This window comes from Dermacentor albipictus, chromosome 3 (assembly GCF_038994185.2).
Source record: "Dermacentor albipictus isolate Rhodes 1998 colony chromosome 3, USDA_Dalb.pri_finalv2, whole genome shotgun sequence".
NCBI classification, from domain to species: Eukaryota; Metazoa; Arthropoda; class Arachnida; order Ixodida; family Ixodidae; genus Dermacentor; species Dermacentor albipictus.
The window spans coordinates 79,849,269-79,863,762 of record NC_091823.1 but is presented as its reverse complement, the minus strand read 5'-3'; the positions used below and the strand labels follow the sequence as shown (position 1 = coordinate 79,863,762).

Below are 14,494 nucleotides of genomic sequence, written 5' to 3'. Positions count from 1 at the left end.
ATTCACGACTGTGATTTCAGCACTATGTAGACATAATTAACACACAAAAGTAGACACACAAATCTCTGCGTGCAATTCTGCACTTTCGTTTGTGTGCACTTCCGCACTTTCATTGGAACTTAGACGAAAAATCGTAAGATTTAAAGCACAGCAATATTTAACATGGTCGCTCAGCGCGTCTTGAGAATATTCACAGTTTCGACCTTGCTTGAAGACTTTTGCAGTAGGTACAAGAAGAGCCTCTGTTTTCTTGCGTGCTTACTCGGAACTTAAAAGTTGTTGGCTAAGAATGTAATCACGAAATGCTTAAGGCGCTTGAGAGCTTACGCCGTAAAAGGAAGGGTTATTACACTTGCGAAAAGGAAGAAAGACACATTCGCTGCAGAATTATGCCTGAAAATCGGAATACTGCCTGTGGACAGAGATAAACCTTTAACTTGCCCGCCATTGCATTCATTAAAAGCAGTGTCCATGCCGGTTATCAGTCAAGAAATAAATCAGAAATCTAGCATGGCTGAGCGTGCACGCAGAGACGAACCTTCGCACATGTTTGTTATTTACTTCTTGCACAAACCAGGATTATGTACTTGCACAAATTTATCAGTTTTTGCAATGTGTATTTAGTTTTAAGGTTTATAAGCTTTTTAAAAGCTTATTTCAGTAGACTTAAAGTATAACTTCTAGTGCGTGCTACCTTTGTCTAGAACACTTGCATTCTTTTTTGCCGATAAGAATATGTGCTGTTTATACTGGATACTGACAAAGAGCTGAAATGGAAAATACATAGCTTCGATATTTTAGGCAGGCACCTGGAAGGCAGCGCTGAATTCTCGATAAACTGCCTATAATAAGGAGCCAAGATAAGCAACGAATGGAGAAAGGAGATGAAAATGTCCGGACTCCTTTTTGACCAATAGTCTGGGAGCCCGTCTGGTTTCCAAGGAAGCTAAGTTTCCAAGGAAGCTAAGCTTCCTTGGAAACTTAGCTAAAAAAACGTGCACTAAAGCATCGTGCCAGTAGGTGCACTGCCATATCCATAACCGAAAAAAAAAACTAGCAAAACAAGACAACCACGATGCAAAGGAAAAGATATCGATCGTGGAAGATTTCTTACCCGGCAGCATAATGACACTTTATTTTTCACGTTGTGTGCACCTCCTATCGAAAAGATACCATTTTCTTTTTGGACTTGAATATTTTACTCTGCAAGGTACTCGACCGAAACTACTGCTCAAAAATCAAGTAAAGAAAATGTGCACTTCATTGTTTCTCAAGATGCGCACGTTTTTCCGTCATGTAGCCTTAGTATTTCATTGCGTTCATCATTTTGCGAGGTCAGAACACTCGTATGTTCATGCGCGGTTGTGAGTTTTTTTATGTTCACTCATAAGAAGGGCTCGTTTTGCAAACCTAATACGTGCGTTTTATGCATTAGAAATTTAGTAGCAGCCATCAAATATACTTTTCTAGATTATTTAAATTATCTCCCTATTGCCTAACATTATGAAAACCTTTGATGTGTACAAATCATGCCTTAGTCATGCTGTTACTGTACTGATTGCTGCAGTAATTACATGTGGTGATCTTTCATAGCAGATGGTTGTCTGCCTAAGAGTTGTGTCTTATTAAGCTACCGGTATTTCCCGTTGTTCAGTTTTGCTCAACTCTTATTTGCCAGAAATAATAACTGCTGTTACAGAATTTATCTATTATTGTGATGTTACAGGACAAAGCCTAAGTGGTACATTATTTTACCTGCGGTAACGCGCATAAAACTCGCAAGCTTTCCTTAACATAAGCTTCTATCTTTGTATGAGGTTGTTTTTATTTAACTTGAGAACACGAGGAAGAAATTGTCTTCCATGGTATGATGGCAGTTTAGCAAGCACTAAGAGATTAACAGTCCCATTAACAGCCTAACGGTGTTATCATAACGTATATCACGTCAATGACTGCCCAATGACTGAATATGTAAAGTAATATTTCTCATATAATATCACATCAATGACTGCCCAATGACTGAATATGTAAAGTAATATTTCTTAGATGCTGCATGTTTGTAAGCGATTTCTTTTCCGCGGAGGCTTCAATATTTTACAAGCTGCAAGATCATGTAGAGAGTTCAGTCCTGCTGCCTTAACTCTATGAGTGTTTTTCTAAGTGCACAGAAATTATACTCCTTCGCAACGCTTCCTACATAGCTGGGTATACGCACTTGCTCGAAGAATATGCAGTTCACTGCCGGCTCGATGATCGTCACGTCCTGCCGCTCACTGCGGTGTTATCGGTGTATTTAAATGTCGTGGTTGCTGATTATCGAAGAGAGAAATATGCCAGGAGGTCGCATTTCATAGGATGTGGCGAAATGACGAAACGAACAAACAACTTTATTAATTATTAGTAATTCTTAATTATTATCACTAATAATTATTTATTTGCTTGATTGACCGCCTGTGTGTTTGTTTGTGCGTAACCTAGGCAATAAACGCAAAAGTATGCCTATAATCTTCTCTTGGTTCGTTTGAGAGTCTGGGGCGCTGTTTTCACGCAGAGATATAGAGTAACTTCGCTGTTTACACAAAGCTAACTTTGAGGGAGTCATTGCTTTGATGGAAGTATAGCAGTGGTTACAACCTGTTTTCCTCGGCTATTTTCGTTCTTTAGGTACCGTTCCACCATTGGTGTCAGTGAACAGTGAGGAACGCCGTTTCTATCGCCACCTGGGCATCGTAGTGCCGGTGGCCTGCTCAGCGGTCATCGTCCTCATGGTGTCCCTGGTCGTGTGCCTGTTCTACAGCCGAACCTGCTGCCGGGCGCGCTCCAGGGTCATCTACGAGACGGCCGGTGCGTTTGCGACTCATCTTCACGACTTGCCGTTTTATGGAATCGCTGCTCAGACCGCGCGCGCATGGCAACGGGGTGGGCTTGTTCTCGAGAAACGTGGCACTAAATTCAGGTGTCCAAGGAAGTTGAAGATGACTTTGATGCCTTACGAGTTGCGCACGCACTCAGCATGTGCAAGATTATGAAATGTCAGGTGTTTGTTGGGCAAGTCATCCGAGAGGAACATAAACGTAACATTCTGTTCCAAGCATCTTGAAAACGTAGAACGCTAACAAACATGCCTTGAAACTAATAGTGATTAGCTTGTTCCGTGTTTTGCGACAGATGTACACTGCACGCCCTTCTCGTTCTAAGGAAAACCGATCATTTGCGCGTTGAACGATACGCACAACTGTAACTTTGTCATCTTGGTGAGCAACCTAGATCATAAAAAGTGCTCCATCTTAATCTCTCTGATGATTGCATGTGTGCCATTTCTAGCGCCTTCGCGCCATCGGTCGAATCTCTTGAGTCCGTACATGAACTGTCTAGCACCTCCACGCTACCCGCCACTGAATAGCACTGCGCAAGGGGCAGTGGTCCAAAATTACTAGTCATTATTCAACTTTCGCTTTTATTCACAAATATTCGAAGCATACTTCCAACACATTACGATCTTTGCTCTAGTAATAATGCTCCTGACGCTAATATAATCGTTCAGTAAGACCGACATGTCTTACTCAAACTTGGTTACCTGCGACTATTGATAGCAGCGAATTGTTCGATAGTAAAAGAAAAAGAAAAAAAAATAGAACACGACAACATTTATCGGTGAGACAGGGGTGCTCGGCGAGGCGGAGGCGTACTTGTAGCACTCTCTGATGCTGTCTGTCGTTTCTTGTCCACCTTACTATCGCTTTAGACCTTGTTTTGGTTGAAAAACAAACGGACTCTAAGAAATTGATTTTGGACGTTTGTTATCCTACGCCGTCCTGGTCACCCATCTTTGCTGACGACCTTCATGATCTCATCCACATGATCACAGTGTGGTATCCGAATAGTCCATTCCTTTTACTAGGTGACCTTAACTTCCGTGATATAGTATGGTGTAATGACCATTCCTATAGTCATCCTTTGTCCGGTGAAGGCGGCAGATTTTGAATTCATGCACTGATTTCTACTTGTCCCACCTTGTATTGCAGGCCACTCGAACTACGTCACTACTTCTAACATCGTGGATGTGGTTCTCACCACTAAAACTGCTCTTTTCAATCCCATATCGTGCCTACCGGGGCTAGGTGATCACTTACTGCTGCATTTTTCTTTGACTTGCACCATGCCGCACGAAAGTATCCGGAAAAAATATATCCGTGGCTATGAACACGCTGCTTATGATGGTATTAACCATGAGCTATCTGCCTTTTAGATGATTACTTGCCCAACTTTCATGATCGCTCCGTGAATACTAACTGGAATTTACCTAAAGAAAAAGTTTCACCGCTCATCGAGAGCTACGTTCTACACATGGTCATGACGTGAAACTGGCAATCGCCACGGTTTAATCAGTCGTTAAACAGACTACATAATGAGAAAAAAAACGAATTTTTCGCTCTGCAAAGCTAACCGGTACACAAGAAAGTTGTATTGCTTATCAGGTCGTGACTACAGAATACGAAAAAGTTCTTAAACACGCCAAGGATTCATTTTAAATACTACATTGCCATCTCTTTTAATTGCTAACGCTAGACAATTTAGGTCATAGTCAACAAAAGATAGGCAGTAATCACACACATATCAAATAGACCAAACAAGCGTCATGTTGCCATTTCTACAATAACGTGCTAACTTGGGCTGGTTGGTACGTGTCTGAAGAAAACGAGCGACAGCGCTGGCCAATGGGGCGTGACTGAGGCACGTCCCGTGCTGACTATTCGCTCACTCTTCGTCAGCGCTTCGTCTGTCTCCGTCACGTCCAGTTTTGTCTTGTCTAGCATCCCAAACAGGGGCGCATACCCACTGTGGGTGATTGGCCAAGAAGCAGGCTGCTTTCCGTAGGCTTAGAAGTAAAGCGAAACTAGATTTGAATAGCGGGGCGTGGGCTTATAGGACTGTAATTTGGAAGTGTAATGAAGGTATTGTTAAGAATTTTGATAAAATAAGTTAACTTAAGGAAATTAAATAATAGAAATCATGGATAATATTATAAATTCAGCAAGGTACTCTTTTTGTCTCTCTAATAATATTGTCGCGTTTCCCAGCAGTGTTGCTCGTTTTCTTCCGCCATATCTAATTTCTCTGTTTTTCTCCTCTATCTCTCGGCTCTCTCCGATGTTCTCCGACCTCTTCTTCTCTCTCGGCTAGTTTCACTATCACCCCCCCGCCTCCCGCCTTTCTTCTTCATCCCTCCTGAGATGGTAATTGAACAGATTCGCTATAGAAGCAATTCTTCATTTTCGTGCGCGCCGATATACCAGGCAGTTTTTAAATTGCCTCACTGACTTGCGGGTTTCATACAGTTATTATAGACAGAGCCAGTGTTAGTCCTTTACTCATGAGAACCAAATCTCCTACCTTCAGCGCTGATAACGCTGTGTTTTGCTTCTAATCAAAGTTCCTTTCATTCTTTCATGGTCGTTTGCTTGGCTATGTTATGTCCTTCTCGTTTCGGTAAGCTGCACGATATTGTCGACTCCCAAGGATACATCAGCGGGAGAACAAGCTGGTTTTACAGTTGCAACAAAGAATGGCATACATGCTAGACCAGCTGTGTGATCGGTTATGCTGAAATACCGCTAGTTTAAGGCAGCACTTCCATTCTCTCGGAAAACTTTGGTACATGCTTCAGGTCCCGTGTATTTCGTTCCACCAATCCATTAGCTGCTGGGTGGTACGGGGAGGGGGCGAACTTCAGTGTTACCTCACGTCGTTTTTTCCATTCCTGCTGTTTATGGCTTCTAAAAGCGAGACCATTATCGGATACCAAAACTTTCACTTTGTCAAACATTTCTGCGGTTGAGCAAAGAGATCACGCAGTTGGCAGCCTGGCTTCCTGGCTTCGTTGCTACCGTCCAAGCGCACTCGTCCACGCACACAAAGAACGCTTGCGTTTTCTTCACACCTTCTGACTTCTTTCGGAGCTCGACGAAGTCTGAGTGAACAACTCCGAATGATATCCCTGAATGTTTCGGCAATGTCATTTGTTCAGTTAATTGTTTTAATTCCACCTTATTGAGTTCACATTCGTGACATCATTGCACATACATCTTCGTGTCTAGTTTCACATTATGCGATGTAAACCTCTTCGTGAGCTTCATGTAGGTTCGCCAAAACTCATCATGTCCACCTGATTGAGGGCTATTGTGATACAGGTTCAAGATTTTTGACACAAGTGTGGGAGGCACTGCAACTTTTCCGTCGCTGTGGACTGTAGTGCTTCAGTTTCTTTCCAAACTTAAGCGGTGTTTATTGCTTCTTGGTGAAGTGAAACACGCGTGACCGCCAACCTCGACATAGCATGAGCGTCTTTCATTAAAGCTCTCAGGCAATGACTCACTCGTCCAGCAAGTGTACGATTTTTCCTTAAACTCTACCAACTTCAAAACCTGTCAGAGAGAGAGAGAGAGAGAAGTGGTTCTTGAGGGGAATGAGAAAGTCTAGCGCTATTTTCTGCAACCCATGCGGGAGCACGGCTCAGCGCCGGCAGGGTGGAGGGGATGGGGTTAAAAGAGAGAGAGGGTAGGAGGGAGAAAGGTAGAGGGTCGTAGAGATGGAAGCAAAGTAGTGGCCGATCAGGAAGCCCGAGGTGGTGGGATGGCCGTTAGGCCATCCGTCTTTGTAGTCACTGCTTTATGATCAGCATAGAGCTTGAATTTTGTTCCTTTTCTGCTGGAGTGGAAGTACCAAATGGCCTTTAGGACAACGAGAGCTTCTTTCTCAGTCGTGTAGTTAACTTGCGTCTTGGCGAAACTGTAACTGTAGTAACCCACCATGCGAAGCTGTTGATTGGTTTCCCGGGTGGGGTTGCGTTGATACACAACCACTCCCATTCCAAAATGTAACACATCTGTATTTACTTCAACAGGAAGGTAAATGTCAGGAAGGCAAAGCGTGAGGAAATTACCTGCACCACCTCTTCGTACGCATAGTCGCATTCTACTGTCCATCGAAACGGTGCATCTTTTTACGTCAATAAGCTGGGAGGTGGTGGGTTCAAACACCCTGTTGTGTTTATTGTGAACCCACTACCATTGAAACCGTGAATACGCGCAGCTGTGGAGTGCATAATTAGCCGCACAGTGAACTAGGCCTGGAAGTTTTTGCGTCAACGTTGTTAAGCAACAGGTCTTCTTAGCACAGCCTCGAATAAATGCTCTCAAATGGCAGGCTAGTCCCAAAAGCATGCGAAACGAATGGCCGTCAGATGGCTTCACAAGTTCAGCGATGCACGTTACGTACTCTTCTTTAGTATTCGTACTGATAGCATCCAATACTTGACTCAGAAAAATGAATGTTTTTGAAGAACTCGCTCTTCGTGAAGGTTATCTTTAGCATGGCTTCAGACAAAGAAGCGAGAACATTCCCAAGGTGTTCTTCATATTGCTGCTCACTCTTACAGTATGCAATGATGTCGTCTACATGTACATTGCCGAAGCGACCATTAGGATGGTTCAAAACTGTATTCATCAGCTTCTGAAACCAGCTGGGCGAGTTTTTCCAACCAAGCGGAAGACGATTGGACTCGTAAATGTTGAATGGAATCACAAAGGCGATTTATTGCTTGGTCTTTTCTTGAAGTGCTTTTCTTTGAAGTGGCTTGAAGTGGATAGATCTGTGCAAAGCCTTCTTTGCACAGATCTATCCCGGAAAACCAGCTACATCCGCCTTTGTAGTCAATGATGCTGTCTATTCGAGGCATTGGAAATGGGATCAAATGCGTCTGGTTGTTGATTGCTCTGCAGTCAGTGCATGGCATGAGGTTACCGTCTTGTTTTGTGGCGATGGTGATTGTCGAAGCAAATGACGATAAAGATGGACAGATGATATCAGCATTTAACATCTTTTGAAGCTCCTCTTTTAGCCATGTTTTCTTTTCTCTGGATAGGCTGTATGACTATACAGACTATAGACTATAGTAGTGTCGTGTGATTTAAAGGTAACTTCAAAAATTTGTGGTTGCAGGAGATAGCCCCCGAAGCAGAGCGATTCCGGTAAAGTTTCTGAATACTTTCACCATTTTTCAGCCTGTGAATTCGGTTTGCACATTCATAGGTTTGGAATGGTCTTGATCGGTGCTTACAGACAGAGTGCCGTCCCAACGAATGTTTAGCACCAATGATTTCATGTCCGGGCGAAAATGAAGAAAGTATATTCGACACCTTCCATCACCAAGGCAAGAACTTCCGCGCATTGCGGCTGATATTTTAGCCTTAAGCTTATCCATTCGCATTGCTTTTTTTCATGACCGTCATATCCTCGTAGAAGGATTGGGCTGCCAGTGAATATGTCTTCTAAATTCGCTGCGCTTCCTGTGAGTATTGATATCGAAGCTCCACTGTCGACAAGAGCTCGCAGGTTCTCTACGTTCACTTCAAGTTGTATGGGAAGTAAACTTGAAGAAATCAGCAAGACGGTCTCATTTTGTTTCGGTTAAACACACTGAGGCTTTTTGTGTCAACTGTTTCTGTTTGATCAGTGTCGATATCTGCAAGACGTCACCGGGCCCTGTGTCGGTCGCGCGAAGTCGAATATTTGCACTATCTTTAAGTCGTGGCGACCTTACATCAGAGTTGCTGGATTAAGAATCTGACCATCCGGGAAGATTTCGCCATGTCTTGCAGCTCCTGTCAGAGCAGTAATGAGGGAATAATTGCACCAGCTCTAGTAGTAACAAGAGAGCTTTCGCCCCTTTTATTTGTGCATGTCATTGAAAATCTATTGGGAGACCGTGAAGTACAAGCGCTAAGATTTATCTTGATGGCAAATCTGGTTCAGCAAGTCGAAGCAGTCTCTGCTTCCTAAGAAAGTAGTCAAGTGGGGAAGTAGGTCTACAATGGTAAAACAGTGCCTGGTCCCATCGCTGTATGTTAGTTCTTTGGAGCCACTTTCTGGTTACACCACTCCGAAGTTGCCGCATGTTTAACGCCAGGTGTTGGTCACACAGCCGCCCGTTGTATTACGCTGCGGCATCATATAAAATATTTCACCCTTCTGGGTTATCAGAAGACTAGTCTAAAGTTTCTGACCCTTAAATTTCAACTGGATGGTTTCCCTTGTGGCTCAAAGCAGACAGCAGATCATTTGCCATGGTATTCTGTAGTGAAAATTGTTGCTGCATCACGATGGCCTGAATAATTGTTCGTCGCTCGTCAAATGACGCTGCATAACCGAATGGTCGTCCGCGTACCAGCTGGTTAAACAGGTCAACTGGGATGTTCACTTTGGCCGAACCACGTTTAGCAAACTCTTCGGGCGACATAGAAGCTCGATCAGAACAAAATCTAGGAGCTCAGCCGTTGTTGTGTGCACAAGGAAGTCAACCGGAGAATCATGCTGGACTTGGTTGCCTTTGCATACCACTCGGTCGTTGTACCTGTTCTAGAAAAAAGACACCCACATCTTCGTTCACGTGTGGGCTGTGCCAAAATACGTAATAAGCTCGCACATATCAAATACATCAAACAAGCATCAAATCAATGTCGCGGCTCCTTCCAGTGTTCTCCCACTTCTTCTATAGCGGCACGCTCGAAGAGACAATTCAGATGTCACCCTTAAGACTGAACGATCAATTAATCCAATTTGATCAGTGCGCAAATTTTCTGAACTCTTTCCTGATTTCCTTTTGCTTTTTCCAAAAATATGTCTTCTGTAACCCCTATCTATCCCGTTAGCGATTTTTACCAATGGACCCTATTGTCTTTGATGTTGCTGGCATAAAACTTTCTTCTCCATGTGGCATTGGTAACATAAATTTAAGTTTTGAATTAGGACTAAAGTGTACCATGCTATGATGTTTTCTAATCTAATCCAGCAGTCTCTTCAGACAGCCTGCATTCCGGAAGACTGGAAGGTTGAGAGGGTAAATTCTCTTGCGCAAGTCTGGGGATAGCCATTTGGGATATATTTATTGACTCATTTTACTTGCGTGCTATCCATGGAAAATTATAGAACATGTAATTTACTCTCACCTTGCATCATTACTACGGTCAAATGCTTTTTTTTTACAGATCATCAGCATCGATTTCTCAAGCAATTTTTCTATGAAACTGAACTTTTATCGTTTACACATTGCCTAAACTCCATACTTGACAAGGGTTTCATTATTGACAGTATATTCCTAGATTTTCAAAAGTGTTTGACAAGAAGTTTTAACTGCTTTCTTTAAAGCTAAGTAAATTTAACCTTGATTGTAACATTCTTCAATGGCTTCACTTCTTTCTCCCCGATTGTTCACAATTTATTACACCTAATAATACTTCTTCCTCCTTCCTTTCTGCAGTTGAATAGGGCCTGCCACAAGGCTTTATGCGGGGACCTTTACTTTTTTTCATTTATATCAACGACTTAACTGATAGGTTATGTTCATCAATTTACCTTTCTTCAGATGACAGCGTCATATACAGTGAAATTAACAGTGACTCTGATACAGGTCTTCGTCAGTCGGATATCAGCCATGCTCTTAACTGGGCTATGACGTGGAGCACGGAACTAGACACTAGCAAATGGAAGTACATGCGTGTTTCTCATCGTAATACTACATTGCTCTCATATTAATAAGTAACCGCGAATCTGTGACCTGTTACAAATATCTAGGCGCATTTATTTATTATAATCTTTCTTAGAAGATGCATGTAGACCATGTACCTAACAACGCTAATCACATGCTGGCTACATACGCCGCAATTTCTGTATTTCTTCTAGTCTTGCAATATTACTTCTTTACAAAACGTTAGTTCGTACTAAACTGGAATACACTGCATCTGCCTGGGACCCCAGTCAAGATACGCTCATCTATCAACTTCAATCTCTCCAGGAATCGGGCGGCTCACTTCATTCCTTCTGATCATCACCGCAACTCCAGCATCACTACTATGGAAATAAGCTTATCATTACCACTGCTATCACATCATAGGAAAATATTCCGCCTTCGCCTGTTCCATAAGATGTATCATGACAACCCCATTCTCAAGAATAAATTGATAACCACATCGTGTTAGGTTTCAGCTCACATCGATCATCGTTATTAGGTTGGTATTTCTTCATGCCGCACCAACCACTTTGCAATTCATTCATTCCCAATACGTCAGCAAGTTCGAATCACCTTCCCCGATTTGTCGTCCAAAATTTTGATAATTCTAAGTCAAGACATGCTTTAACTAACCTTCTGTTGTCATAAACACAGGAAATTATAGCATTGGCATCATTTTTCTTTTTGCTGAGTCCATTTTTTTCTTCATCACAAGTCTTTTTAAAACGGGTGTTCCTTGTTTTGTAGAGATATATTACTGCTTCGAGCGTAGTTTCTCTTTTGTTTCCTCTCCTTGTGCAGCCGTTAGTGTATTCATGTAACCATATCTGTATTTATAGATAGATAGATAGATAGATAGATAGATAGATAGATAGATAGATAGATAGATAGATAGATAGATAGATAGATAGATAGATAGATAGATAGATAGATAGATAGATAGATAGATAGATAGATAGATAGATAGATAGATAGATAGATAGATAGATAGATAGATAGATAGATAGATAGATAGATAGATAGATAGATAGATAGATAGATAGATAGATAGATAGATAGATAGATAGATAGATAGATAGATAGATAGATAGATAGATAGATAGATAGATAGATAGATAGATGTAAATTTACTACTTTTTATTTTCTACTATTTTGCATGTAACTCACTCCCCTCTATTACACCCTCGAGTCCTGAGGGTAATCAAATAAATAATTATGTAAATAAATAAATAAGTAGAATAAGTTATCAGTACGCGAAAACTGTCCGGTAAACATAGAGTCTTGACATAGGTAACGACATAGTAGCGTGCACGGATAGAGGGCTCCATTATGGTGCACCTTTTCTTATAATTATCTGGTAATAAAACGAGTAACCGCTCGGCCTAAGAATTGACCGCAATGCTATGCTTCTGGTATGCTGTAAAGCTCGGTTCTCCCCCCATACTGATGGTAGAAAAAGCTTAATGACAGAACAGATCACGGACGCTATACAAAGAATCAGAAATAAGTAATAACGTGAGCTTTGTGCGTAAGAAACGCTATGAATAGAGGCTCGCTCGGGAACAAAACACGTACAGCGAACTGTTTCGAGGAGTAATCGAGAGTTTTCAGGCGCGTGTCAAACAAGCCTGACGGATGGCTTTGGAGAAACGTGGAGATTTCGGGACTCTTTGAAGCGATTTATAATTGCTTTCCTCAAATTGTGGTGACCCAGAACGTCTTCCATATTTGTTTAGTTTCGCTGATTTTTATTCGGGTGGGCCGGAAACAAAGCCTTTTTACGTTCACAGTCTGTTTAATCGATTGCGTTGTCAACAAAGTGTATTTTTTTGCGGTTGCGTTTCTTGAACTTATTAAGGCAATTCTTTGAAATATGTAAAATAAAAAAAGGTAAAGGTTTGAAAAAGCCACACAACGTACTGGTTTTCACACTAGAGCAATTTTAAAACTTTTCAGTGCATAATTGTATTCGGGGGGGGGGGGCGCATGCGTTACGGCTATCAATCACCTGCGGCTAAAAGAAACCGCTGCCCCGAAACTGCATGTGCAAACAGAAAAAAAAAAGAAAGAAAACTTATGGATCTCCAGCGCAGTTGTCGCTCGCGCTACTGCACACAATTTAGGAGCTTGTGTTCGACGAAGGTAGCCATACCTCACCTAGGCCACAAATGTTCTTTAATTGTTGCGAATTTTGTGCAATTTGAAACGCACAACGCGCAGTGGCGTTGTTGTCTCATAAGATGAACAGATGGTTGCTATTCTAGCACTGTTATCCTTTTTTGGCTTGTTGTAACTGGCATAACTTCCATATTCAGCGTTTATGCTTCTGGAAGTGCAATTTTTCAGATGTAGGTTGGAAGTATGTGTAGTAATTTCATTTGCAAAACTTTCGGACGCAAGGTATTTGTGCATTCTTCCTTTCCAGAGATTGCTTGAGTTCATGTGGTCATGAAACAGTCCTTTATTTTGATGCCATAGTGAGCTTCTGAGCACTCAATCGAAGACCCTAGGAATGATTATTGAAATTCTGTTTGTAGCGCAGGACCCCTTATTGGAAGTTGAACTTCCGCCAAATAGCCTAACTTGCCGCTGTACTGAAGATAACAGAGCTATCTATTTCGTGCGCTTACACAAACATTACAGAAAAAAAGACACATTTCTCACCTTCTAATAGAAATAATAAAAAAAAGTCAAAGACATTTATAGCATTACCAAAAACAGATGCTTTATACAGATGGCTACATAGGTGGTATGCAAACATATGTTGTTTTGTTTTCTTAATTTAGATACTTTTCCATGTTCACAGACAGGCCAGCTATCTTTTCTTCTTTGGCAGGCGATGCAGTGGGTAAGAGGGATAATCAATTGAATAAGAGAGCTCGTAATTTTCAACATGTGTTAGGCATAAAACCGTTTTTGGGAAGTTAACGTGTGCCATTACTTTATGGCACTGACCTAAGCGGAGCGTTTATGGAACAATGCCTATGATTCAAACGGTGCGGATGCTAGGAATCGCTGAGCTCTTTTTTTTTTTTATTACCACGGGCGATTAAACGAATCCTGAATCAGGATATACAATTTTTCCGTGGGAAATGATCCTTTCAAACCAGATATATCTACAACATATTGTGTCATGTTTCTGAAACGAGAAAATGTACTCTTATCTACAATAGAGTAACACGACAAAACAGAGGGAGAGCACTTACGAGGTGGCCAAATTTAGTTTGCGTGCTGCACACAGCACGCGAAAAGTGCATTTATATATTGACTTGAAGGAAACTGGTGAACGTATAGTTGCATGTTTCAGTTCTATAAAGCCGTAGAACAAACAGAAGATGTGCTATCGCCGGATCATATACCTACCTGAATATGCCCATCTTTGATACAATGAAACTAGTGCTCTTAACAAAAACCCATTATACCTCTCAGAAAGATTAGCAGAATAAAGAATGTGTCATGTCATGCTGTGCTCATCCGACGCCGTGCATTATGCGTAGCGGCAAATTTCTGTCCTTGCAACCGAGCGAAAAAGAAAGACCCAGACGCTAGAAAGCGTCTTCAATTTTGATTTCTACAACTAGCGTTCGCATTTCTCTTAGTATATTAGGGCTGTCTCTAGATTCGTTAGATATTTTTTTGGCGCAGTATGGTCGAACTCTTGTGCACACCAGTCACGTTGATCGGTACTTTAATTTTTTATATTATTTTTTCTTGTTGCTCTGTGCTAACATTACTAAGTCTCGTTGCAATGTGCTAGCTAGTTTATGAATGTATGATTTTAAAGGTGAAACCGAAGAGAAATATGAATGTAAGCGTGACACCTAACTACCAAAAACTTAAAAATATGTAAGGTGATAAGTGCTGCACAGGTGGGGTACATGAAGTACCTTTGACCTGCGGGAAAATCTATGTGGGCCAAACGGGTAG

At 41.7% G+C, this 14,494-nt stretch overlaps 1 protein-coding gene across 1 annotated transcript in view; it reads left to right on the top strand.

Annotated features, from left to right (window-relative positions):
* Positions 1-14,494, top strand: part of LOC135919173 (cell adhesion molecule Dscam1-like) — a 556,253-nt gene that overhangs the window by 474,776 nt on the left and 66,983 nt on the right. The window contains exon 21 of the mRNA XM_065452886.2: positions 2,665-2,844. Within this exon, the coding sequence (XP_065308958.2) occupies positions 2,665-2,844 (180 nt within the window). The remainder of the gene's footprint in view (positions 1-2,664; positions 2,845-14,494) is intronic.